The sequence below is a fragment of the Bipolaris victoriae genome (assembly GCF_000527765.1).
Source record: "Bipolaris victoriae FI3 unplaced genomic scaffold scaffold_1, whole genome shotgun sequence".
NCBI classification, from domain to species: domain Eukaryota; kingdom Fungi; phylum Ascomycota; class Dothideomycetes; order Pleosporales; family Pleosporaceae; genus Bipolaris; species Bipolaris victoriae.
This window is the reverse complement of record NW_014575391.1, coordinates 530,675-556,860: the sequence shown is the minus strand read 5'-3', so window position 1 is coordinate 556,860 and position 26,186 is coordinate 530,675. Positions and strand designations below refer to the sequence as shown.

The window sequence follows — 26,186 nt, the reverse complement described above, 5'->3', positions numbered from 1 at the left end:
CCCCCCCCCCCGAAAAAAAAGGGGGGTGAATACGAAATGAGTTTGGCATTGATGAGAAGTAAGACCAGAAGGAGGAAGAATAAGGGTAATTATGTGCAAAAACTCGGCATAACATAATGTTGAACATAAAAAGACAACAATGTTGTTCACGAATACAAAGAGTACGAACAAAGAGAAGATTGTAATTTTCACGTCTAAAATGCCATAGATAGCTGAGATACTTGAAAAAAAAAAACGTTGCCCGCACTGGGTCGTTGCACTACATTGATCCGCGAACCATTTCCTACAGAAACGGGTGTGAATGGTGATGAAATAATCTAGGAGGAGAGTGCGCGCCAAAAACAAAAAGTATAGTAGTTAAAAAAAAATTGAGTTTTTGATATAATGACCCGCTCGAGAAAAGGTCGGCAAAGTGTTCTTAGATAGCTTACAAAACAAGCGCGCCGCCGAAAAGCGAAGAAGCAAGCACAACAGCACCACAGACAATGGGTGCAAGACCAAAGCTCATAGGACGCACGTTAGCAGCTGCGCCAGCAGAGCTGGTGGGAGAGCCAGTAGAGGTAGGCGTCTTTCCACCAGAGGTAACAGCGCCAGCACCCGCATCACCGATATCTGGGGTGGAAGAACCGGCATCCTGAGATCCATCACCCTTGAGACCAGGACCATCACCGGCACCCTTGGTGAAGAAATCCTTGGCACCATCAGGCAGGCTGGGCAACTCGTTGCTCTTAAGGGTAACATCCCAGGTCTTGGACTGAGATGGGCACTGCGATGCCTGGCCGTTGGAGAGGTAGCCGCCGTCACCGGTAGGGTTGGGGGTACCCGCGAAAGCGGACTTGAGGGCAGTGAAATCAGGGAGTTCGTTGACATTGTTGCCGTCGATCTCGACGAGGCCGTACTTTGACTCTTCTTGCGAGTACTCGTAGACGAGACCACCGCTGTAAGACTTGGTCATCTTGGGGTCGTAGAGAGCCTTTACTTCTTCGAATTTGCGCGTGTTAGTGTTGCAGCCGTACTCGGAGAGGCTTTTGTAATGTTAGAAAATGCTCGTGCTTATTTTTTTTAGGTGTAAAGGGGAACTCACAAAATAGGGATGCTGTAGTTGGAAAACTTCTGCACCTTGATGTTCCAGCCAGATGTCTCGTACGAAGAGGGATCGCACCAGGAGTAGTCGTTGAAACCGAAGAAGTCGCTGCGGACGGAGTCGTCGCCGCAGTTCATGTAGTCGGCCATCTCATAACGGTTGGACTCGACGTCGGCGGCAGAGTAGCCGACGGGGACCTTGCGGAGACCACGGGCGTTCATGTACGACTTGAGGTCGCGAGTGACAGCCTTGACGTAAGGAGCGCAGTCAGTCGTCTTGTCGTCGTTGATGACTTCGTTGCCAGAGAAGAACAACAGAGTGTTGTCGTACTTGGCGAACATCTCGACGGTAGCGAACAAGCTCTGGAGGTAGACCTTGTTGTACGACTTCTGGGGGTTCGCACGGTTGATCGAGTACTTGGGAGTGTTGACGTCGAGAGCCAGGTAGATGCCGGCGTCGGCTAGGAGACCCATGCAGGTGTCGTGGTTAGCACTGTTGTCAACAGTGTAGACACGGACGGTGTTGATGCCGAGCTCCTTGAACTTGGAGATGTCACGCTTGCAGCCGTCCTCATCGGCAATGGGGTCCTTTGCGTCGGATGCGCCACCGGGCTGGTAGTCAACACCACGGATGTAGAAGCGCTCGTTGCCGGCCCAGAAAGCTGGCTTCAGTCAGCAATTGTAAAGGCGGATCAATTCACAGAGAACAACATACCATTTCCCTTGACGGTCACCGGGGTGATCTTGGAGTTGGAAGCACGCTTCTGCTCTGTCGGCTTGGCAGCAGCAGTAGCCGCTAGAGCGACTGCAAAGATGTAGGTCTTCATGATGCTAGATTTGTATCGGATGATGCGGATTACGAATCGTCGTTCAGTTCAGTAGAAAAGGCAAGCGAGTGCGGAGGATGGAAAGCGTAGTCGGGGAGACAGCGAGTAGAGCAACTCCCGTATAAAACGAGTGTACGAAGTTGCAATGGAAATTAGGTGAAAGTGAAAAGGGAAGAAGGAAAAAGGTGGCTTGTAGCTAGAGAGAAAGCGACCGACGCAATGAAGGGTTATCAATGAACAAGGACGGGGGGCGAACAAGTCGACAAACAAGATTAATACCGCTGGCGCTGGCCCCAGACAATGACAGATGCAGAAAGGCGACGCGTCCAATTTTAGCGGCACATACATCTTGCCCCGCTGATTGGCCACAAGTGTCCGTTACAGAAAACGCCAAACCCTGACTAAGGCGCCAAGATTTACTCAAGCGCAGACTAGGGCCCCTAGTAAGCTCTTCCAAGCCGTGGCAACGATGCTTGGATCGACTGCCCGCAATCCTTCACACTATGATTAAAAAAAACAGTGGGAACGAGGACACGCGTTAGCACGTCAATCACTTCTCCGTTGTCGACTACAATATCTCATCCCCACCCTTTTCTTGTTGTTGCAACGGCCGATCGGAATACACCATGCAAGCATTAACCCCCTTCCCCTTGTACCGTCATCACCCTACCTGGCGCCATGTCCCTCCCCCGGGCCCGAGATTAGCTTTCCTGGGACAAGAAGACGGGAAGGCTTTGTTAGTAGCATTTTTTTTGCACGAATGCAACGGGATATGATGACATGTTCCCGATCACAATAAACATTACCTGCATGTAATCATGCAACTTGACAACTGGGCCATGGAGACAAGAGACTTATTTCTTGCCTGCTGTGGGAAGGTGCCAAAACATACCGATGCTTGGTTTCAGCTTCCATACGTCTAGATCCACTTTTTTTGCTGATCGAATGATGCTTAGTGGTTCGAGCAAAGCGGTGCCTTTCGTCATCGTGTTTTATTTGAAGCCGCGTTGAGCGTCCCTGACTATCCGTATTTTAAACTATGGGGTTGGGGGGTGGTTTACGAGTTTGTGATGCGAGATGCGGCACTTTCTGCACATGGTAAGGTAAGCACACACGTGCATACGCCCTTTCGCATCTGGAATTAGGGTTATTAAATACCTCCATAACCTATCTGCATGTCTCCAATTTGGAACTGTTCGCGCTGTAAAAACTTTCTCTCTCTTTGGATTTGGAGTGGAGTGAGAGGGGAGATGCTTGCTTGCATTAGTAGCCCATCAACCTCACTCCACGTTCAACACGACTCGGCAAACTCCGTACTACCCAAAATCAATCTTCACATGCAACACCACCATCAATAATCCTATACCATATCACAATCCCACACCGTATCCCACCAAAAAAAAACACAGCCACACGACCCTACCCAAAAAACACACTGCTTCCACACGCGCTCTCGCCACCGCCGCCTCCCCCAAGCGCCCCAAAAATAGCCCTTCGTTCCCCCAGTCTCCTTCTAGACTGCCACTAAAAAACAAGAATACGACAAGCGCGCACCTCGTGTCTTCTACCACACTAAATCGCATGCAAACTTATCGCCATTCGCACCTGTCAGTGTCAGTCAGCCTCGTAACCGTGTTTTTTGGCGCCTTAATATTCTTGCTCGTATTGCGAGAGAAAGCATGTGATCATCCCTTTCCATGAATTCTTCATCTACACTAGATTACTGCAGGATGCCAATGTGCGATTTCATCGGCATCATAGTACTCGATTTTCCCTTCTCATCATGTCCGTTAAACTTGGCCCAGATACCCACGATTCGCATCTCTTTTCCTCGCTACACAACAAACACACAATGTAACAGCGTCATCATCTCAGAATTAATTACTTTATTATCATAATATAAGAAAGAAAGAAAGGTAGAAAAAGGAACCATATAAAGCCCCTCGCCTTTATCGCATACCCATACCCATTCATTCCCTCATTCCCTCATTCCCTCATATCCCCTCATTTCCATTCCCATGAGCCCGTTATGTACATACGTCATCACCACCCTCCAGTACACCTGCTATCCCACCTAATTCTTCTTCAACCCAAAGTAAAGTCCCAGCACGAGCGCGATAATGCAAATGATGGCAATGACGGTAAGAAGAATGTACCATTTGAGTTTTCGCGCGCGCCTCGCCGACTTGATACCCTCTTCTAGCTGCTTGTTTGCGTTTTCCGTATCGTCTTTGACTTGGACGGTTTGCTGCTCGGCTTGCTGGATTTGCGGTTCTTGGTACATGACTTGCTCGTTGAGTTGGGTGAAGAGGAGGGCGAGCTCGCTCATTGTCTTTTCGATGCGCTGGATGTCGTTGTGGCGGGCGCGGACGGCACCGAGGACGCTTGCTGCTTGGCCGCTACGGTTTGACTTGAGCTATTGACCTGTTAGGCGGAGTGTTCTTGCTATGCACGTCTCGATTCACACTTACAGCTTGGGTAAATATACCCTCGTCACCCAAGTCGGCATTGGCTACCTCTTCGACTTCGGCATCTGTAGCATCTGGGTTGATGATACGATATTGCCTGCCAATAGCCTCACGGTACCTCTTGGAATAATCAGCCTCCTCCTTTTGAAAGTCCTCGAGCTGGCTCTTGAAGGTCCTCTTGAGTGCCTCGACCTGAGACTTCTTTGTCCTGTCATTGGGGTCGCGCAAGGCGTCCTTCTCCAGAAACTTGATCTCGTCCTTGATTTGTGTGTTCCTGATCTGCGTGTTGGTTACAACGGCCTCGAGTTCAGCACTGGACCGGTTGTCGGGCGAGGAGAGCATGCGCTGATGGATATTGGCAATGGTTTGGATGTCCGAAGTAAGCTGACCGATGCGCTGCTTTGCGCCTTCGATCCGCGTGAAAAAGTCATCTCGGCTTAGAGGCTGGGACCCAGGCGCCTCCATGGTATTGCCTTGGCCAGGCAAGCCGTTGAGAGGTACGTCTGTATGAGGGACGTTTTGCCCATTCGTTTGCGCTGGGCTCAAGGCACCAGCCTGTGAGTATTGCGACGGCTGTGAGTAATTGGACTCGCCATGGCGCTGGAGAGGGGCTGGAGGGTTTAGCTGCTGCTGCTGCGGCGGCTCGTCATACTATGCTGTCGCATTAGTCTTGTCTTGTCGTGTTATGGAATGCGACGTCTTACACCTCCGCCATATGGGTTGGACGAGCCATAGCCGCCGCTCCCGCCGTATGGATTCGAATGCGCACCATATTCTTCGGCCTGGCCGTAGGGATTCCCACTGTATTGCTGGTAATTCTGCGACATGTCGGAGATTGCTGGGGTAGCTTGGTAGCGAGAAGAAGCGATGGTTTCGGGATGCCGCGGTGGAGCTGAAAGAACAACCGCGGAAGCTACGGAAGAGAAGTGCCGTTGGGGTGCAGGCTTGGCTGCCTTGCAATTCTTGTATAAGCCGAGGCTGACAGCTTAAGAATCAAGATGCAATCGATTCGAGGGCTTAACAGCAATTATCTTGAGCTCGTCGCAAGCTTGTTTTGTTGTGGGGAGACCAGGAAGTTAAATGACTGCGAGACCCTGTTGAACCCGCCCAGCCTTCTGAGCCGCGCATAGTCACGTCACCAATGGGACGGGAACGGGCAAACTCCCGAGGCATGCTCTTTTGGCAACATTCCCCTTGTGACATCTGCACGTTGTTGTGACCGCGATGCGAACATGCACACACACACACACACACACACACACACACACACACACACACACACACATGCCTTTGGCAAGTTCAGAATGCTACTACGCTTCTGAGACGACGCGCACATTGAAACCACAGTCTTACGATGGCTGTTCTTGAAGCTGTCTTGAGAGTCTGACATGTGACGTAATGCTGATCACCCAATCCATCTCTGTTAGGTAATCTACAAGGCGATTTAGTATCTCGAACCTTATTCCCGAAAGCTCTTGTCCGTGTGCAACATCCTCAGTTGTTCAGCTTCGAAGCGATATCCAAAGAACCGTAGAGTTATGCGCCTGCTTTTTTAGTACCTGACCTTGCGCAAAAGGGAAAAGCACGAACCCTCCAAAAAGTAAAGGAAAACCACCATCATTTCTTTTCTATCAAAAGAACAAAAGTGCATAAGCCTGCATCATCCCATATCCTACGGTGGTCAAAAGGAAAAAAAACATTATAAAACATCCTTCACAAACTCCCTTTTACTTCCTTGTACTATCCCCATTACCACTCCCACCGCCGTTCGCACCCCCAACCATACATGTCCTCGCATCCTCGAGCTCAGCTACAACTCTCTCTTCCAACTCACTCGGCGCATCCTCTCCCTTGCCCTTGGTGCGATTCAGCATGTCCAACTCCTTCTCATCAACCGCAACAAGACGTTCTCTGAGCGCACTCTTACGCGATAACCAACTCTCCACATCCTCTTTAACAGCGTCCTTTTCCCATTCCAGAAGCGCCACTTCGTTGGCTTGAATACCCAGCTTAGGCCCTTGTTTGCGCACGTTCTCTAAGATCGCGGCGATAAGGGCCAAACTGTGGATTTCAGATGCCACAGAAAGCGTGATCTTGTTGCTGTTGGCTGTGTAACGAGACGATGAATTCGATGAGTTGATGCTTGATGCCGAGCGGGCCAATTGTTCAGGAAATTGGTTGAGGAATGAGGAAATCTCGCCAGCAATCGGAGGCCCGACGGATAAGAGGAGGTTGAGGCAGAGGGGAAGGATTCCCTTGGTCCAGACAGAGTACATGCGAACCGGGCTGTCAAAGGGACCGGTGCCGTTTACGCGACGGTAGTAGTTCATAATGTTTGCCGTGTTGAGTTGGCTGAGGATACCTTCGACAGCCATGGTCTCGGCTAGAGCTTGGATGCTGGATAGCGAGAGCAAGAAGAGGATGCTTAGCTCGCCGTAAATAGGATCGTCCACGCCATTGTGTGATATTGCGAGGCGATCGGCCCATGAGAAAAGGCTGGTGGCATAGCGTACTGTGTTGTTATTTGCAAAGAGAAGCGCTGCTTGTTGCTGCCACTTGGACATTTCTGGTATGGCGATGATACGCTGTAGCAGCGCAGTTAGGAGAGCAAAGTCTGATGGTAAGACAGACAAGGGTTCCGCGTGTAGCTGTGTGGCCAAGCTACGGAACCCCTTGGCTACTGTATCGGTCAGAATTTCGAGAAGCTGTGTGGAGATGGGCTCAGTGTAGCTATTGTGACTGCTCGGCATAGTGCCACGGAAGCTTGAGCGGAAAGAGGCATCGTTGGACTGGTCGGTATCCTCAATCAGATGGAAGTGAAGAGCGAGGTAGAGGATGCGTAACAAGGACCGGTAGTAATGGACCGAGTCGCTGGAGAAGACACTATCGAAGTCCGGAGTAGAGGCGCGAATGGCACTCCGTATTGGGCTAAGCAATTGACGCGCTTCTGTAGTTCGAACCTTGGCCTCTACGAGCTTCTTCAGTAAAGCAAATGCCAGATCCGCTCGCACGACCATGAGCTGACCAAACAATGCTTCCGGGAGGTTCGACTGGGTATTGGCAGTCATGCACTTTTGAACAACACCAATGAGGACCTTGACGATTCGCTCGTCCTTCGCTACCACCTGACCAAGCTCCAGAGCCAACAGTTTCCAGCCGTGAAGTAACAAGACTTGGGATTCTACGAGTCCTAGGTTGTAGTTTGCCTTCTCAACTTCAGATGCGAAACCCGTGCCCTCCCTAGGGCCAGCCCACTTGCTGTTGAAACCCAGAAGTTGCTGAGCGAGATCAATGTCATAGAAGAATGCCCGTCCGAAGGTCTCAGGGTATAAAGTGGTCCGCTTGAGGTTCGCTAGAGAGACACCAGGGTACTGTTGCTCCAGGTTCTGCTTCAAATATCCGTGCAGCGACGTACTGTAAGATGGCAGATCCAAAGCAGTATCTTCCAAGTACGTCAAGCTGGGAACGATGTCTTTCAGTACGGTAATGTCACCGACCTGTCGCGAGCTGTGGAGGTACATGGCAATGACTTCGCAGGCGAGAGATGCGAACTTGTTTTGGAACGATCGCTCTAGTGTCTCCTCATTACTGCTAATTCGCGGTTGTTTAGACTGTTTTGCCATCCATTTGAGGAATGCGAGCAACTTTTGAATCAAGTCTTTACGCTGCCGTAAATCGCCCATTGCCCATGACCAGTTGTTTTGCGCTGAAGAAACGAACTCGAGCATGGCTGTAAATAGCGGCCATGAAACGCCAGCAGCTTCCTTTTCTGGGAGAGTCATACTAGACAACGCATCGAAAGCTCGCGTGAGCAGGGCTTTGTTCCTTGAATCTTGCGCCACGTTTCTTTTGCTTCGAATTGTTTCTCGTGGAGTGTTTCCGGTAAGCAAATACAGAGAGAACCACTGCTGCTTGCACGTTACTACAGCTGAAAGTAAGTTCCACACGTTCCGTTGGATGTCCACGATCTTTAGTGGCTCATCCAGTCGAGAAAGCACACTGAGGAAGTTCTTCGCAGTTCGTGGCCCCAGATGGCCTAGTAACGAAGGCGGTTCTCGCTGCTCAGTCTTCTTGTCGGCCATCTCTGAATCTTCTTGGGTGGTAACACGGACCGCGCCACGGACCAGAGCTTCCAACAACAGCACAACCTGGGACTTCCACTTGTCACTCGTGGCGTACAGTCGGGCGAGTAATGGTGTTGCTTTGAAGAGTTGTTGCTCCAGATGGGTCCAGGGTTTGTTAAGTAGCATGGCAATTCGGACAAGTAGGTCGGCAAATGCTAAGGTGCTTTGGGTCTGTTGAGTCCATAGTGCACCTGAAGTCGTAAGCAAGGTGTTGTCGTTGGGGCTGACCCCGATGATCAAAGATGTCATGAGCGGGTTTGTAGGAAGGTTGGTGTCGGAACCAGCAAGATAGAGTTGAGTAAGATATTCGGCGATGGGTGCAATTGATTTCGTGAGCTTAGTAGACAGCTTTGGCGCATCGTCTACGCTGTATGCAAGACTCAAGATTGTGGTAAAGACTTCGCAAATGGCAGTGTTGATTTCGGGGCGGTGGTCCGGCTGCGAGTACTTCCAGTTGAGCGAGTTCTCATATATACTGGCAAGAGTGCGACCAAAAGTGAACAGAATGGTGCTCATGATCTTGTCCGAAGTACCGCTGTCAGCGGGAGCCGATGCATTGAACCGACTGAGTGCCTTTGTAGGGACTTTGCGGGACACGGATCGATCAACAGAATCCTTGACAAGACCCTTGTAGAGCCGAATACATCCAAGAAGGAAGTCGTATCGTCCAAGAACCATCTCAGTGCTGATTAGGATGGTTGCCAAGCTTCCGTTGCCATCGCCCTCTAATAATCTACTCCTGGCGAGCCACGGCCATACTCTTTGAGGGGACACAATGACCAAAGCTTCCAAGAAATGAGTGCAGTTGACCAATAGCTCCAAGGACACATCGTTGCTTGGTTCCTGACAGAGATACAAGAGTTCTTCTTCGAAAATTGCGAGCACAATGTTAACAGTGTCCACGCTGCCCTCAGCTCCTATGCCAATTGCCTCTAGAAGCTCGGGTGAGCAGATGCCCTCGGACGAGTGCAAGGACGAGTGGATCAGGTCAGCGAAAAGGCCAATGACTTCTACAACATTCTCACGAGACGCGCGTTGCTGGGTAGCAGTCTCGACTTTGCTGCTTCCAACGGGATATGTCGAGAGAAGTTCAACAAGGTACGATAAAGTAGAATGTTGGTGATGCCAGACTGCTACGTATGGCTGTGAGTTGTCATCAACTATGATACCCTCTGTGCCAGCCGGAATAGTAGAGAAGCCATGTGCGTGTCTTGAAGTGCCCGAGGCCATCAAGCGACGCTGGGCACCAAAAGTGGATGTGCCTGCAGAAGAAAACAAGGGGAGATCAGCGGTAAGTTCTACCCAGTTGGCATTCTCCTCTTCACGCGTTAGTTGATAGTCATGGAATCCATCTGGAAGACGTTGCATCAAGCGATTGTGATTCGCAAGCTTATCAACAAACGAAGGCATGCCATTCTGCATCGTCTTGTCCCCACGAGTCAATGCGCTGCAGAATTTCAGAAATGGTGTCATCTCATAGGGATATCGCAAGCGGGCTTCGTTGAGCAACATTGGCCTCAGGATGTATTCGTCCTCAAGGAAGTATGCCACAATCGGATCGGCGTGTCGGGCAAATTGACCATTGTCCCACCGGCGAAACGTGTTATCGCCAGCCAGAATGGTGTATGTTGTGACAATGAGATCTGGACTATATGCGACGATCTCGCTCCCAACAGCAGCGCGAACTACGTGAAGGAACAACAATCGAACTCTGTCCTGAGATATCCGATCAATGGACGTGCCAAACGCAGGGAGACTGGTTTCGACAAGTTGGTTGATGATGGCTAGTACACCTGCTGCTGAGCTGACTGTAGCCAGGTCTTCGTATGGCATCTTGCCGTCGAATAGCTCGTGGTTCTCGAGTTTTGTAATTACCAAAGCAGCCTCCTCAAGGGAAGAGGGCTCGGATTCGGTGTTTCCGGCGCCATTTGATGATTCGAGGAGACGGTCACGTTCTTGCTCCTCGTAGCTCGCACGGCTTGTAAGTTTCCACGTTACGAGGGCCCAGGCAAACATGGGTGGTGTGGCAGGACTGGCACCCAATACCTTGGCCTCTCCGAATATGGTCGTGATGGTCTCCACAACATTGGTGTTTAAGATGTACGACGAAGAATGCCAGGTGTTGCAATCGCCAGATTCGAGATCGTCCATAATCTTGTCAACCTTCAAGATAGTCAGGGACATGAGTGAAGTCAAGAGTTGAATGACGGGGATAAGAGGCTCCTGGCGAGCGGTGACTGCGGGAAATTCGCGAAAGAAGCCGCGGAAACTAAAGGCTTTGAGCCAGTCTTCAATCGTGGCCGCCGGAAGGAATTCTTTTGCAACCAAATCGGCATGTACTAGTGCCAAGTGGAGAATGTGTAGCAACTCGGTGGTTTGGGCAACGACCCACTTCTCGGATGCTGCTTCGAGTATTGAATCGTCCACATTCCACGCATAGCCGGTATCCAAGGAATCACATCTCTTTGAGAAGGCCTTGAGACATTCGTCTAGTGCCTTTCCACCCGAGGGTCCGTCCTGTGCTGTCGCGATAGTCTGGCCGAGCTCTTCAATCCATCCGGCGCCAATGCTGAGGTATTCGGTGCCATATATGGTCTGATTGCGCAGATTGGATGCGCAGCCCCACGAGACCAGAAGCTGGCTTATGCGAATGATGGAGGCACAGGTCGAGTGGTAGATGTCGAGGATGTGCAGACGGCGCTGGTTCTTTGTATCGAGGTGGGCGGTCTTAGAAGCGAGCGGTGTTGCGAGGAGGGACGAGTTTGGGACAAAGGTCGAGGCGCCTAGGTTGGCAATTCCGGCCGCGTCTTGCACACTGAGCGCCTCCTCTTCCGTCAGACCACTCAGCAGCTGGGCGGCAGGGCGACCCTGCCATTCCTGCACAACAAGCTGCAAGGCTGCGTATTCCGAGATTTGCGCTTCCTTGGCTAGCCAAAGGCTGTCTTCTTTGATCTCCTCTACATCATAGTGATCGCTCTGGGCTGGAGTGACGCTGATAGGCGCTGTCTTGGATTCAAACTTTGATTTTTCCTGCGACGACGGGTCTGGGAAGGGCCGCCATGGGTGGGTGAGGGTGTCGATGTTTTCTTTGGCGGAGAGGAAGGCGCGTAGGGCGTCACTTTTGGACGCGGTTACAGGGTCACAGAGGGCGCGGTATGCGACGTTCCAGGTGCTGGAAGAGTGTGTTAGAAGGGTTGTGGGTGGTGGAGAGAAAGAGTACGAGGCGGTAAACATACACCAGCTGCTGCTCGCCGTTGAGGCACTTTGCCAGGTCGAAGTCGGGCGATTGAAGGGGGGCCATGTTTGCGCTGGGGTGCGCGACGTGTAGGCCAGCTAGCCAAAGGCCATGAAGGGGGTGTTGGGGCGCGGGTGGGCAATGGCCGTCTGTTTGGCGTCGACGTGAATGTCTGTATAGAATGTCTGCACGGTCGCCAAACCCAGAGCTCACGCGAAAGTCGGGCTAGCACGTGCAGGGATCAGGACCACCCAACTTTGCCCTCTACGTCCATTACATGTGGCCATGGCATGTTATCGTCTCAACACGCCGGCATAATGCAGTGAAATGCAGTGCAATTTAGTGTAGTGTGATCGCATCCCGTTACTTGTGTATTGTACATGTCTGCAGCATGTCTGCCGTGGTTTTCCTGCCCTGCAATGGCACTCAGGACTAATGCGTGCCACCTCCGTGTTAACTCCGCAGCCTCAATATACATCTCATTGACACATCCTTGACTCACCTCACCCCACCGCACTTCCCGCCCATACTCTCTTTTCCACCGAGCCTCCGGCAACTGCGTAATACCCTCCTCCAGCACCTGCATCTCACCTCAACACCCCACCAAATACAACGTGTATCGCCGGCAAAGCACCGAAGTCTTGTGCCGTTGCCCAAGTGCCGGAGGCGGCCCCGATAAAAAGTTATATACCACCTTTCCTGGCCCGTTGTCGGAACAATCTTACTACCTCCACCAAAATGTCACCCATCAGCTTGATTGACCACTCGCCTCGCAATCCCAACCCCTCTCCGCCGATACCCACCGCCTCCAATGTCATCCTCATTGACAACTACGACTCTTTCACCTGGAACGTCTATCAGTACCTTGTCTTTGAGGGTGCATTCGTAACTGTCTATCGCAATGATGAGATTACCCTTGATGAGCTCATCGCAAAGAAGCCCACTCAGCTTGTCATCAGCCCAGGTCCTGGACACCCGGAAAAGGACGCTGGCATTAGCAATGCAGCCATTAAGCACTTCAGTGGCAAAATTCCGATTTTAGGCGTATGCATGGGAGAGTGAGTTCCTGCCCTTTTCTTTTCCATCGGTTGAATCTCGTGTTTGGCATTCGTTGTGCAGTGTCTTCGAGCAATGCCGCTACATGCTATCGCGAAGCCTTGTATGGTGTGGACGGCACATTATTAACACACTGCAGACAGTGCATCTTCTACAGCTACGGAGGCACCGTAGACGTTACTGGTCAGATTCTCCACGGAAAAACATCCCCTCTCAAGCACGATGCCAAGGGTGTTTTTGCAGGCGTGCCCCAGGATGTACCAGTTACTAGGTATCATTCTCTTGCCGGTACTCACGGCACCCTTCCAGACTGCCTTGAGATTACTGCAACCATTCCCGCAAATGCAGATGCCGAGATCAAGGAGGTCATCATGGGCGTTCGCCACAAAGAGTATGTGATTGAAGGCGTGCAGTTTCATCCAGAGAGCATTTTGACCGAGCATGGACGTCTTATGATGAGAAACTTCCTCAAGATGCAAGGAGGCACGTGGACTGAGAACGACCGACTGCAGAAAGAGGCACATGCCCAGGCAATTGGAGCTGCTTCCAACGACACTGCCAACGGCGCAAAGAAGGACAAGCAGACCTCCATCTTGGAAAAGATTTACGATCACCGCAGGGCAGCCGTTGCTGAGCAGAAGAAGATCCCCTCTCAAAGACCTATCGATTTACAGGCTGCATATGACCTGAATTTGGCCCCGCCGCAGATCAACTTTCCGGAACGTCTTAGACAGTCTCCTTTCAGACTCTCGCTCATGTCTGAAATCAAGCGTGCGTCGCCTTCCAAAGGTATCATTTCGCTGTCGACGTGTGCGCCTGCTCAAGCCAGATTGTATGCCAAGGCTGGCGCCAGCACCATTTCCGTGCTCACAGAACCTGAATGGTTCAAGGGTAGTATTGAGGACCTCAAGGCCGTTCGACAGAGCATTGAAGGCATGCCCAACCGGCCTGCCGTGCTGCGCAAGGAATTCATCTTCGATGAGTACCAGATCCTCGAGGCTAGGCTTGCGGGTGCGGATACCGTGTTGCTAATTGTCAAGATGCTAGAGGAGCCGGTCCTGAAGAAACTCTACGACTACTCCAGATCACTTGGAATGGAGCCCTTAGTTGAGGTGCAGAATGCTGACGAGACTGAGATTGCAGTCAAGTTGGGCGCCCAGGTTATCGGTGTGAACAACCGGAACCTGGTAAACTTCGAGGTCGACATGGAAACAACGAACCGCCTGATAAATATGGTCCCGAAAGAGACAATCCTGTGCGCGCTGAGTGGTATTGCTGGCCCCAAGGATGTAGAGCCGTACATCAAGAGTGGGGTTGGTGCAGTCTTAGTTGGAGAAGCGCTTATGCGGGCGTCAAACACTGCACAATTCATCTCAGAGCTCCTAGGTGGAACTACTACCGAGGAAGTTCGGGCATCTTCTGGTCCAATGGTCAAAATCTGTGGGACACAAAGTGTAGAGGCTGCTGTAGCTGCGGTCGAAGCGGGAGCCGATCTTATCGGCATAATTCTTGCTCCTGGACTCAAGCGAACAGTAACAGCAGAGACGGCCCTTGCGATATCTGAAGCAGTTCACAAAACCAAGAAGCCGAATGTCTCAAAATCAGGGCTCCTGGCCGACTCAAAGACCGCGTCCGACTTTTTTGATCATGGTGCGTCACGACTTGTTGGAGGCGATAGTCGTGCGCTGCTCGTGGGAGTCTTCCGCAATCAGTCGCTAGAGTATGTGCTTGAGCAGCAGCGGTTACTAAATCTGGATGTTGTGCAATTACACGGCCAAGAGCCACTTGAGTGGGCGAAGCTTATCCCTGTTCCTGTCCTGAAAGCATTTAAACCGCAAGACCATGGTATCGGCACAAGAGGTTACCATGCTCTTCCCTTGCTGGATGCTGGGTCAGGAGGCTCTGGCCAGCAACTGGAATTGACAGACGTCAAGGCAGTATTTGCCAAGGATGATGGCATCAAGATCATACTGGCAGGAGGCTTGAACCCAGACAACGTACAGACAACGCTCTCTGGGCTTGATGAGTATCGAGACCGGGTCTATGCAGTTGATGTCAGCAGTGGTGTTGAGGAGGATGGTCAGCAGAGCTTGGACAAGATCCGTTCGTTTGTGAAGGCGGCTAAGAGTTTGTAAACAAGCCTCATGAAGACGCATTGTTGACAAGGTATCTAGATCGAGGCTTTTCACTTGAATAAAACGTATTTAACAACACCTTGCTTCTAGATTTTGACTGATAGGATGCAATCTTGGTGTTCTAACTAGGCCTCAGTGCTATCCTGCACTGATGTATGGGACGGTTTATTGTGAAAAATGCGGTCTGAGGAGGGTTGAATGTATGAGTTCACAATGGTATTTTACCTTGTAGCTGCAGCGTCACCGCGTAAACAGATCCAGTATCACCCTGAGCACCGAAAACCACCACAAGGTAAAACAACTCGCAGAGATAACGCAACTAGCTCTGAGACAAGTAGGCGGTGATCTCGTCTATATCAGCACTACAACCATCTCTTCAGCACTGCTATCCAGAGTACTCCTCCCCCACCCCCAATCGCTACAATGGGTATTCTGAAAAATCTCGTCATCGCCACCACAGGCACTCATGTCTACCCACTCAAGCAAATTCAAGGCTGGATCGAGCGCAATGGCGGCCGTTACTCGCCCACCGTTCACCAGGGCGTCACCCACCTCCTCGCTAGTGAAGAAGCCTATAAATCCAAACAACGCACCGAAGCAGTTAGCCAAGCGCTCTCCCTCGGTATTCACATTCTCAGCTACGACTGGCTCGACGACTCCCTGAACGCTCGCAAGAAACTCCCCGTCAAGAGTTATGCGCGGGAGGTTCTGAGCGACAAGCGGCGCGTGGCCAAGAAGCTGAAGAGACTTGGGGCCGAGGCTGATAGTAAGAAGTTTCGCGAAGGATGCGAGGAGATTAGGAAGTTGACGGGTTCAGGTACGTCTGAGACTTCTACTGCTACTAGGTGCAAGTCGAGGAAGAGTAGAAGTTTTTTCTTTTCTTCTTCTTCTTCTTCTTCTTCTTCTTCTTCGACGCCTGCTTCTGCATCCATACCTCCTACACCTTTTGTATCCGCAAAAGAGGATCTCCTACGTAGAAGAGCGGAGAGAGCAACGGCGTTACAAGACGCTGAAGTGAGGGGCCCTCCAAATCCCCCAACGTTGAGCTCAAACTCCACATCTGCCACCCTTTCTTCCACACCCGGCGATTCAAGAACACAAGCTAAGTCCCACTGGAAAGCCGAATACCACTACTACCAAGACCCCACGGGTTTCGACTACAAAGTCACACTCGCCCAGCACAACGTCTCCAACACGCTCACCGCAAAATACCACATCGGACTATTGGAAAGCCACACAAAGCCGCACACATACTGGGCTTTAGCACAATACCAACCCCTCTCCACGAACACCACCCCACCCCCAAACGACCCGAAGAACCCAGACACAACCCCCGCCGAATCCGAAAAAGCCCGCCTCCTCTCCCTCATCTCTTCCCCCGCTCCCCTTCTCCCCTCCACCCCCCACACCACCCCCCTCTGCCCCCGCAACTCACCCTACGCAATAGCATGGCGCTCCTTCCGCCACGCCTTCCACGACCTCTGCCTCATACCCTGGGAATCCCGCTTCGACGCCCACACCGCTTTCGTGCAAAAACGCGAAGCAGCACGGCTGGACGTCGAGCCGTATAGGTATGTGAGACCGAGGTTGGGTATGCCCATTGGCGTGTTTCCACAAGCTGGCGATGTATTCGGTCGGGAAGGAGGAGGAGGTGGTGGTGAGGATGCGGAGTATGTAAGGGGTCAAGTGGGGGTTTTGTTGGGAGAGGGGGGATTGAATGAGAGGGGCGCTTTTGGGGCGGTGGTGCTGGAGGAGAGGCGGAGGATGGAGGAGGAGATGAGGAGGAAGGTGGAGAGTGAGGGTGCGGGTGAGGTGGTGGAGAGGAGGAAGAGGAGGGAGGGGAGGAGGCTGGGGGATGGGGTTGATGGCAGGGGCTTTGTTGCGCCGGAGTTTGCGCATTTGCTGAGGGGGACTGGGGGGAGAAAGTGATGTGGGAATGTACGGGGAGGGGAAATGGAGATCTGGGAGGGAGGGAAGGAGATGAGTTTTGGCTTTGGTTGCTGGTGGTTCTTCTATCTCATCTTGGTATGCAGTTAGTTGAGGGAATTTTTGAGAGTTTGCTTTTCAGTACAGAACTGAAGGTATCTTCCGTCTTTTTTGCTGGGAAGATGCCGTTCATGATATATCTCATTTTGACATCTACAGAGATGGATCTCTAATCATATTTTTGCATCTATAACTTTTCTTTTCTCGTGAAATTCAGCAAGATACTCATCTCAGGCACCTCCGCCCCCAGAAAGATAGAAGAAATCATGAGAACGAAATACCATGCATGCTTGTTTAATTTCCTCAAAGTAACACCCCCTTCCTCACCCCAAACCCAACCCAAAAACACCAATAAACCCCAGTCATTATCTAATACTGAGCCGTACGACTCAACCCGTGAAAATTGTTACCACGTCGGTTCATCAGAGATACTAACTTGATGCGCCGCGTCAATAGCGATGTGGACAAATGCATCATTTTCGGACTCCGAGTCGGTATCGAAACCTGTATCTCCTTCAGTATCATCACTGGCTGTTTGCTGTTTTGTACGTTCTTGGCGGAGCAATTCGCGGGAGCGTCTGATATCTTCCTGCACAGTCGTTGTTGGGTCGGCGAAGCGGTGGTGGGGTTTTAATGGCGAGCGGGGGATTGGCGAAGCGATGCTTTCTTTCTTCTTTTGTGAAGTGGGCTCGGGATTCGGGGTTTTGTCTTCGGTACCCGTGTTGACCTCGTCACCGATCTCGGAAGTGTATTCATCGCCTGGGACGTCACGGTTTCTGAGGATCAAGTAGAGGCCTTGCAACGACTGGAAGATGTTGGAGATCGTCTCTAGTTGTGATCTGGATATGAGGAACTTCAGGACCATGTTTAAGCCGAGGGTTGTTATAATGAAGGCGAAGATTAGAGCGGATCGTATGTTGGGAAAGATTTCGGGGTACTTGTCGAGCGTGAAGGCTGCTGCGACAGAAAGATGTTCTATCATCATGGATTTGATCAGATACGTCGCTTCCGTTCCGGTGTGAGAATGCGACGAATCGCTCTTGATGGTTAGACTGTAGATGAACGTAATGACAGAGAGACCCAGAAAGAATATCTCAAGATAGACCACTACGCGTAGTGTTTGAGAGATGATCGATCTCATTTGATCGAGGGTGGTATTGAAAGTAAATAGTTCCGCTGTCCATTGCTCAAGTTTCTCGAGAGTCTCTGGCGAAACGTGCAACTCCTGAGAATCCGCGGTCGAACCAGCCGGGTAGAAGAGACGGCAAGGCAGGTCTGGTTGACACTGTAGAGCAAATCCAAACGGAACCTTGGGTAGAACGCGCTCGGAAGAGATGGAATCATCGGTGCGCATGTACTCGTTGGCGGCTACATGTTCAGTACGAGAAGTATCTTCATGCTGATCAGAATCCTGACGTCGGCAGAAAACCCACCCAAGCTTCTGCTTGACAAGTTCGAGAGTTTTCTTAGCAATTCGGCGAGCACGATAGCTCAAACTTGCCCAATACGTCAAGACGGCTTCTTGTGGAGTCGGCTCTTCATTCACAACCTGTGGTGCATGCTGCAATCTACCACAATTCTCCATCGTCCACTCCATGACCTGCTCACGGACATCAGGATACCGGAACCCGAGGCCGATGAGTTCGTGATTCGCTCTCTCGAGCCCACGAACAAGGCAATCTTCGTGAGTCTCCATGAAACCGCGGTTCAGCTCACTAGACAGAACATTGTCTAGACGGCTGTAGACGATCTGCTCCTTGCGCAAGGCACTCGAGTGCGCTTGAAGCTGGTCATTGAATCGCTCATACTCTGGTGAAATCAAGTTGAGGACGCTGGCGACACTGATCTGGAAGGCGAAGAGAGTGGTAGTGAGATAGACGAGGCAGGCCGTGAGAAGCATGACACGTGGACGTGCGCGATGAAGCTTGGTCCTGGGCGATGTGACCACCTTGCGTGACTTGGTTGTGACATCTTCCCCGGGGCGTGATGGACTGTGGCGAAAGGTACTGTTCTGCTCTCTGGTTGACATGTTGGCGTTCGCAGTAGACCTTGCGCAGCACTTGTAGGTACTGGCTCCGATCTCCTAATATCGCCACCTTCCTTGTAACGACTACTAGAGGCGACCAACTTCCGCAGTCTCTCAAAGTGATGGGCAAGCTGTGGAAGTTAGATGTATTTTGTCGAATCAGTACATATTCACGTGAAGAACGGTCGGAGCTGTGTTAGCGCGTCAACTACCAGTAGTTTGCGCTTAACAAACGCGCGACGAGCCGTTTGCAGTTGAGTAAGAGGAAACAGTGAAAGTGGTATTGCGGGTGCATGGGCGTTACAAGCCTGGACTGTCTCATCATCGATGCGACGATGCACTTTGGATTACCTGGGGTTGGTGATGGTGCGGTAGGTGCAGGCCAACCCTGGAACCTGTGGGTCAGGCAAATAAAGCGCGCATAGCATCCACCGTGGCTCTTTGCTTATTCGTAGCGCGACAATGGCGCGGAAAACGTGACGCGCTGTACTTGGTCTTCTATTAGGGGAACAAACAGCTAGTCGCACGTCAGATATCCTCGTTGAGGCGAAAAGTAGGTTCTTGATACGGGTGTCTACTGCTTCCTTCGCGTTCTTTTGCGTGGCTCTCTCCCAATATCCTCGATATCTGGTATCGCATTTTCCACATCTTCGGCTTTGATCTCATCCACATGCTCAACAATCTCCTCCTTCTTTACTATTGCGTCGCCTTCAGACGCCTCGACTTTCACGACAGCTTCCTCCCTCTTGACCTTTGTACGCTTTGCCACTACGGCTGATGGGCACAACCCTCTGTCTGCCAGTTTGCAGTCGCCACATTTCCTGCCTACTGGGAGACATATTGTCTGACCAAAGCCTACAAGCAGATTGTTAATGTCGTGCCATTTCTCTTTGGGTAGCCATGATTCCAACGCTGCGCGCGTCTGCTCCGGCTGTTGTGTCTTGTGCCAGCCCCATAGGTTGGTGATGCGATGAACATGCACATCAACGCCTATACCCTCAGTCCGACCCCAAGCTGCGCTCATTGTGAGATGTGCCATCTTCGGGCCTACTCCTGGCAGTGAGACTAGTCCTTCAATCGTGTCAGGTATATCCGAGTTCCACTTGTCTCTCAGTATTTCTGCAGTCTGCTTGATGTACTTGGTCTTGAGGTTGTGAAAGCCTACTTTGTTAATGAAGCCATTAAGTTCCGTGGGCTCGAGCGCGAGAACGGATTCGAGATTGAAGCCCTGGTAACTGTTAGCTGGAGCTGGATCGGATGGATCATATGCGACGAACTCCTGGCATTCTTTCCTGCATTCCCCATATTACAGGAGCCGTGACGGTATCCTTGGTTTGGCTGCTCAGCATTAATGCTATAAGCGTCTGGAATCGCTGATCTCGCGGTGTTCTGCTCCTGTCTGCCAAACTCTCACAGCCCATTGTGTCTACAGGCGCTGCGTTCTCGTTCCGCATCTCCCTTGTCAGGGCGTATATCTCCTCCCAGTTCGCAGGCGGCTCGATCTTGACGGTGCCATCACTGGCCGTTATCTTCTTTGCCGGTACACGGCGTGCTTTCTTGACTTTGGCATTTTTGACTGGTGACGGAATTGTGCTTATTGATGCCTCCTCGACTTCCTGCTTCACGGTAACGGATGCATCTTGCCCCTTTTTCCTTCTTTTGAGCGCTGGTTGCGCCTCACCATCTGAATACGAGTCTATCGGGGCTGAACTTGTCTTGAGGCCAGATTGAGAAGTGACATCAGTTTCGGCTTCCTGCTTGACGTGACTGGCGTCAACAGTGGACGCTGATGCGTTGATGGCGGACCGTGTTTGCCGTTGGGCGCGCTGAGCGCGACTCGCGGCCAAGATTCGGGCATTATCACGGGAGATGCGCGAGGTCCGCATTGCGCGCCAGCATATAATTTTATTGCAGCGATTCAAAGATAAGAGTGAGTGGTTGCTTGCAATTGCTAATGTTGAGAGGATGAAGGAAACATAGCGCGCAGTGATGACGCACACGCGGTCCCCTGAAGCAATTATAAGCCAATGAGCATAGTGCTGACTACACGCGACCTCGCGACAGCACGTGTGCGAGTTGCACGTGGCTGCCGACGACATGAAGCCAAGGCATTGTCGGCGTCTTGTAAACTCCAAGCTGTAACATGCGGCGCGATTGCTATCGTGAAGACCCTAGCTAGACCTTTGTATCAACCCGAGAAACTTCACGAGCCGGCATGGCGAGACGGGAGCCGAAATGTTTACCCAGTTGTTTTTCGGTTGCTACATGATTGGGGGAAATTGCAACAGGCGCACAGCCATGGTAGAGAGAGGTCTGAGTGCGAGCGGTTGAAATGCACGTTGTTGGCTAGCGCTTCACGGTAGACCCTGGAAGGTTGCAAGCAAGAAGCGATAGGGCCGAAAGCTGCGGGGGCGCCCGACTTGAGAGGTGTAGTGGGAAGGCGTACCACGGCACATGCCTTACGTTGATCTTTGGTTCTGTCGGAGCCGTGGGTGGTTTCATAATGCAGGAATTGCACTCTGAAGTCGACGGCGCACTGTCAAGCACAAGTTGCGACGTCGTACGACTATAGTGATTGGCGTGTGGCGCTGGCGTCGACAAGGTGGCGGTGTGTGGCGGCTCGTGGGGGGCAATTGAGGCTGGTGCGCTCACTAGTGCTAGACGGACTGGACAAGACGGGACGACTACTTGGTAAGACGGATGCAGCTTAACGTCATAGTACAGTACGGGGTCAAGGGCTCAGATCAGATCCACGTTGGTGCCACAACTGATACGCGCTGCATGTACAACTGCTCGTGTGCATTCAACAAAGGTGCACATGTTCGGTACTGCTTTGTAGGCTGCGTCACAACAATGAATGCAAAGCAGCAGTCATGGAGAAAGACAAGGGCTTCAAAGAAGAACAGAACGACAACCGCCGCACCTGCACAGATACACGTGTACAAGCCCTCCATTGTACCCTTGGTTTGTTCGGTATGCATGTAGATTGGGCCCAGCGCCTGTTTGGCTCAAACGGCGGCGGCTAGCCAGAGTTCATGGACGCCAGTGACGTCGCCAAGCCCCCGTCCAACCGCGCATCAAGGAATGCAAGGCTTGAAACACGTCGGCTACCCTAGTCACCCATGAATCCTTAACACCCTTTCAATACCGCCCTTGGTGCTTCTCTGATTCACTATCCTTTTTGCTTGTCTGCAGCCCCGCCACAGCAACATATCCCCAACGGCCTGCAACCGCACCCAACAACGGCTGCTCTCCTTTTAAACTCGGCCCATGGCCACCAGCACCTAAACCAACGACAGGGGCCACCAATTCACAACCACTCACATTCGGCGGCCTTGGCCACCCCACGGCGCACAACACCATGTCCAGCACTGCTGGTCCAGAGCCGACAAACACGGCCGGCCCTGGTTCCGCCCAGCGAAAAGAAAACCAGAGCATTGAGAATTTCGCCGCCTCCCTCTCGACCGCCGCCGTCATTTTCGGCGTGCAGATTGCCTTTTTCCTGATTCTGAGCGGCAACTGGAAACTGCATAAGAGAAGATCCAAGAAACTTGCAGAGGACACGAACAAGGACGGAGTATCGCGACAGAGCCTCTTCCACAAGATCTAGTATGCAGTAATACACTCTTGCTTTGCCACACATTTACTGACAACGACTAGCTACTACAAGACTGCCTTCGTCCCTGTCGCAAAACGCATCGCCGCCCCAGTAACCGCAATCGAGTCTTTCAAGAATGTCTTTACGATTAGCGATTCCGAGCTCATTCGCATCGCTGGTGTTGATGGCTATCTCTTTCTCCAATACCTCCAACTTTTGCTGCGCATATTTATCCCAATGGCTCTTGTTATCCTCCCAATTCTCTTGCCTCTAAACCGACTTGGCGATGTACCCGACGTAGCTGGCTTGGATTCGTTTGCCTGGCCAAATGTTGGCGTACCAGGAAAACACGGCCGATTGGTGGTGCATTTGGTTCTCGCCGTCTGCGTTATCTGCTGGGTCTGTTTCAACTTCTACTTGGCGCTCAGACAGTTTGTTCGCCTGAGACAAACTGTTCTCACCCGACCAGATCATCGTATTCGGGCTTCTGCTACCACGATTCTGGTCCAAAGCATTCCTAAAAAGTGGCTCACTGTTGCTGCTCTCGATGCACTTTACGACGTATTCCCAGGCGGTATCAAAGATATCTGGATCAATCGCGATTATGACGCCTTGATGGAAAAGGTGGACGAGCGGATCAAAGTCGCGCGAGCCCTCGAAGCCGCCGAGACGAACCTCATCATCGAATGCACCAAGAAACATAAGAAGATGCAAGAAAAGGCAGCAAAACAAGCAGGCGAGAAAAAGTCTAAAAAGGAGAAAAAGGAGGAAGAAGCCATGCGGAACCTTGCTATCAACCAGGAGACGCATGACCACGGTGTCGATGCTGGTAATCCGCACGAAATCGAGCAACAGCTTCAGAGTGTTCTTGCCGAGCCCGGTTCCTCTTCATCTTCGTCGTCTTCATCCAGGTCCTCTTCTCCAAGTCGCAAGCGCGGTATAATTCCTATTCCTTTGTTTGGCGAAGGCATACATGCAGTTGGTGAAGGATTTCGTGGGGTAGACCGATTTAACAAAAAGATGTACGGCAATATGCGAGGCGTCTTTGGTTCGAAACGTCATCGCAGCAAAGCCCCAAATTCTGAGCAAGAGCAAGCTGCTGTTGATGGGCCCAACGACATTGCCCAAACTTCACCAACTTCGGCCGAGTATAATCTGAGAGGCGCAAGCAGCGACACTCAAACTCCCCTAGCAAACAAAGAAAACTACTTCTCTGACGACCATGCCTCTGATGTGGACTCTCCGGCCCAGGATCTCAAAGCACCTGCGGTCGAGGCCGAGGAAGACGAGAAACCCCCTGCCAAGGTCGGATGGAGCCAGCCTATCAAGAAACTCAAATCTATATACGTTGGCCAAGGCGACTTCATAAGTCCTAAGCCATTCAAGAACAATGAAGCGCCACCAATGGAAGTCAAAGATGCCAGCAAGATCAAATACGATACGACCGGATTGTGGGATGAGGATTTCAAAGAGGACGACGAAGACGCTCTGTGGCGAAAGTATGTCAAACCAAAGGACCGAGAGACGATGCGCCTACCGCTGTTCAATTTTTCATGGTGGCCTTCTTTACCACTGATTGGGAAAAAGGTAGACACGATTTACCACTGCCGCAAGGAACTTGCTCGCCTCAACGTCGAAATCGCAGATGATCAGGCCCATCCGGAACGGTTCCCCTTGATGAACTCTGCTTTCATTCAGTTCAACCACCAGGTTGCGGCCCATATGGCATGCCAGTCTCTGAGTCACCACATTCCCAGGCAGATGAACCCGCGGACTGTTGAAGTCAATCCTAACTACGTACTTTGGGAAAATCTCACAATGAAGTGGTGGGAGCGCTATCTACGCTTTTTTGGCGTCGTTATTCTCATCGTCGGACTTGTCATCTTCTGGGGTGTGCCTGTCACATTTACCGGAGCTTTGTCTCAGATCGATACCCTCACCTCGTTACTCCCATGGCTCGGCTTCATTAATCGTCTTCCCGACTGGGTAGTCAGCTTCGTACAGGGTGTGTTGCCACCTGCGTTTTTGGCCATTCTCTTCGCTGTACTGCCTCTTGTTCTACGATTCCTAGCGGGTGTCACTGGTACAACGACATCTGGTGAGCGCGAGTTGCTTGTTCAAAACTTCTACTTCGCCTTCGTCTTCGTCCAATTGTTCCTCGTGGTATCCATTTCCACGGGTATCACGACGGCCATTGACGACCTCGTTAATGACCCTCTCAGTGTTCCGCAAACACTAGCCAAGAGTCTACCCAAAGCCGCCAATTACTTCTTCTCTTACATGATTCTACAAGCACTCAGTATTAGTTCTGGTACTCTGCTGCAGATTGGCGCCGTCGTTGTCATCATCTTCCTCCGCTTCATGGACACGACGCCTCGACAGAAGGTTTCAAGAGTGTTGCAAAGACCTGGAATTAACTGGGGTACTATGATACCCGTCTACACCAATTTTGGTGCAATTGGTAAGTGTACATATGTGCCTACTGCATGCTTTTCTAACAGTCAATAGGTCTTATCTACTCTGTCGTGGCACCCCTGATCCTTATTATGATGTTGATCACCTTCTGCCTCTTCTGGTTCACGTACCGCTACCAGATGATCTATGTTAGTTACGCTAAAGCCGAAACTAACGGTCTCATCTTCCCCAAGGCCGTCAACCAGCTATTTACTGGGCTTTACTTCTTGGAACTTTGTCTCGTTGGTTTATTCTTCCTGCAAGAAGACGAAGCTGGCAGACAGTCCTGTTTCCCTCACGCCATTGTCATGATTATCATGCTCATCCTCACTGCCCTTTTCCAGATGGTGCTTAACAGAGCGTTTGGACCACTGTTCACATATCTTCCTATTACGTTCGAAGACGAGGCGGTACAGAGAGATGAAGAGTGGCAGCGAGCCCAAGCCAGTCGATGGAAGCAAGCGGACGAGCACACGGCTCTCACCGCTCAAGAAGACACTCAGTCGACTTCCGGAGAACACGAAGAAACCCGTCTCGGAGAGGGAAAACGTCGCGAGTCCCATGGTCAGGAGGCCTATGAGTTGGACAATCTGGACAACGATATGTCGGGTGCAATCGGTCGATCGCCAAACCCAAGTGGTGGCCGTGATCCAAGCCGGACCGGTCGTTCCCGCCGCAGTTCCAACTCGCGCTCACAGTCGCGACACGCCCGTTCGCAGCGTAAGCAGAAGGAAAAACACGACCCATTCGATGTGATTACCAATACACTTAAGAAGGGTCTCGACGACGTCGCCAAACCCATGCGCGATGCCGAAGCACAAGTTCTTCCTGCTGGTAACCTGTTTGACGAGGTTGACGATGAACTTGCAGACATTGAACCTGAAGCTCGTCAGAAGCTGATTAAGCGATCTTTCCAACATCCCGCTACGCGTGCTATCCAACCTGCAGTCTGGATCCCACATGACGAGCTTGGTATTGCTAAGGACGAGATCGAGCGTACAAGTGCTTTCACAAAGAGAATATGGATCACTAGTGTGAATGCGCGATTGGATGCCAGTGGCAATGTCATCTACAAAGGCTTACCCCCTGATCGAGACCCTTTTGAGAATATTGAGGTCTAAGGTGGTGTTTCTTTTTCTTTTTTTTCACTTGCATAGCGTAGCGGTCGTTTCCATGTCGTATCAAAGTCTTCTT

General features: G+C 51.4%; 8 protein-coding genes across 8 annotated transcripts; 3 read left to right on the top strand and 5 right to left on the bottom strand.

Moving 5' to 3' along the window:
* Positions 1-427: 427 nt before the first annotated feature.
* Positions 428-1,910, bottom strand: COCVIDRAFT_11357 (glycoside hydrolase family 72 protein; the record flags this gene model as incomplete). Its single annotated transcript, XM_014706768.1, has 3 exons — positions 428-1,025; positions 1,085-1,745; positions 1,799-1,910. 3 exons carry the CDS (start codon positions 1,908-1,910, stop codon positions 428-430), a joined length of 1,371 nt encoding a protein of 456 aa, XP_014562254.1.
* Positions 1,911-3,984: 2,074 nt separating this feature from the next.
* Positions 3,985-5,205, bottom strand: COCVIDRAFT_11356 (hypothetical protein; the record flags this gene model as incomplete). Its single annotated transcript, XM_014706767.1, has 3 exons — positions 3,985-4,326; positions 4,382-5,029; positions 5,083-5,205. The coding sequence occupies 3 exons, from the start codon at positions 5,203-5,205 to the stop codon at positions 3,985-3,987; spliced, it is 1,113 nt and encodes a 370-aa protein (XP_014562253.1).
* Positions 5,206-6,105: 900 nt separating this feature from the next.
* Positions 6,106-11,803, bottom strand: COCVIDRAFT_84434 (hypothetical protein; the record flags this gene model as incomplete). Its single annotated transcript, XM_014706965.1, has 2 exons — positions 6,106-11,674; positions 11,739-11,803. 2 exons carry the CDS (start codon positions 11,801-11,803, stop codon positions 6,106-6,108), a joined length of 5,634 nt encoding a protein of 1,877 aa, XP_014562451.1.
* A 672-nt stretch (positions 11,804-12,475) lies between these two features.
* COCVIDRAFT_84181 (hypothetical protein) lies at positions 12,476-14,928 on the top strand (the record flags this gene model as incomplete). Its single annotated transcript, XM_014706964.1, has 2 exons — positions 12,476-12,795; positions 12,933-14,928. The coding sequence occupies 2 exons, from the start codon at positions 12,476-12,478 to the stop codon at positions 14,926-14,928; spliced, it is 2,316 nt and encodes a 771-aa protein (XP_014562450.1).
* Positions 14,929-15,351: 423 nt separating this feature from the next.
* On the top strand, positions 15,352-16,857 carry COCVIDRAFT_84558 (hypothetical protein; the record flags this gene model as incomplete). Its single annotated transcript, XM_014706963.1, has 2 exons — positions 15,352-15,745; positions 15,944-16,857. The coding sequence occupies 2 exons, from the start codon at positions 15,352-15,354 to the stop codon at positions 16,855-16,857; spliced, it is 1,308 nt and encodes a 435-aa protein (XP_014562449.1).
* A 463-nt stretch (positions 16,858-17,320) lies between these two features.
* Positions 17,321-18,943, bottom strand: COCVIDRAFT_84262 (hypothetical protein; the record flags this gene model as incomplete). Its single annotated transcript, XM_014706962.1, has 1 exon — positions 17,321-18,943. The coding sequence occupies one exon, from the start codon at positions 18,941-18,943 to the stop codon at positions 17,321-17,323; it is 1,623 nt and encodes a 540-aa protein (XP_014562448.1).
* A 571-nt stretch (positions 18,944-19,514) lies between these two features.
* On the bottom strand, positions 19,515-20,826 carry COCVIDRAFT_84101 (hypothetical protein; the record flags this gene model as incomplete). The annotated part of the gene is made up of 2 exons (XM_014706961.1): positions 19,515-20,168; positions 20,218-20,826. 2 exons carry the CDS (start codon positions 20,824-20,826, stop codon positions 19,515-19,517), a joined length of 1,263 nt encoding a protein of 420 aa, XP_014562447.1.
* Positions 20,827-22,301: 1,475 nt separating this feature from the next.
* Positions 22,302-26,113, top strand: COCVIDRAFT_84031 (hypothetical protein; the record flags this gene model as incomplete). Its single annotated transcript, XM_014706960.1, has 3 exons — positions 22,302-22,549; positions 22,601-24,999; positions 25,047-26,113. The coding sequence occupies 3 exons, from the start codon at positions 22,302-22,304 to the stop codon at positions 26,111-26,113; spliced, it is 3,714 nt and encodes a 1,237-aa protein (XP_014562446.1).
* Positions 26,114-26,186: the final 73 nt, after the last annotated feature.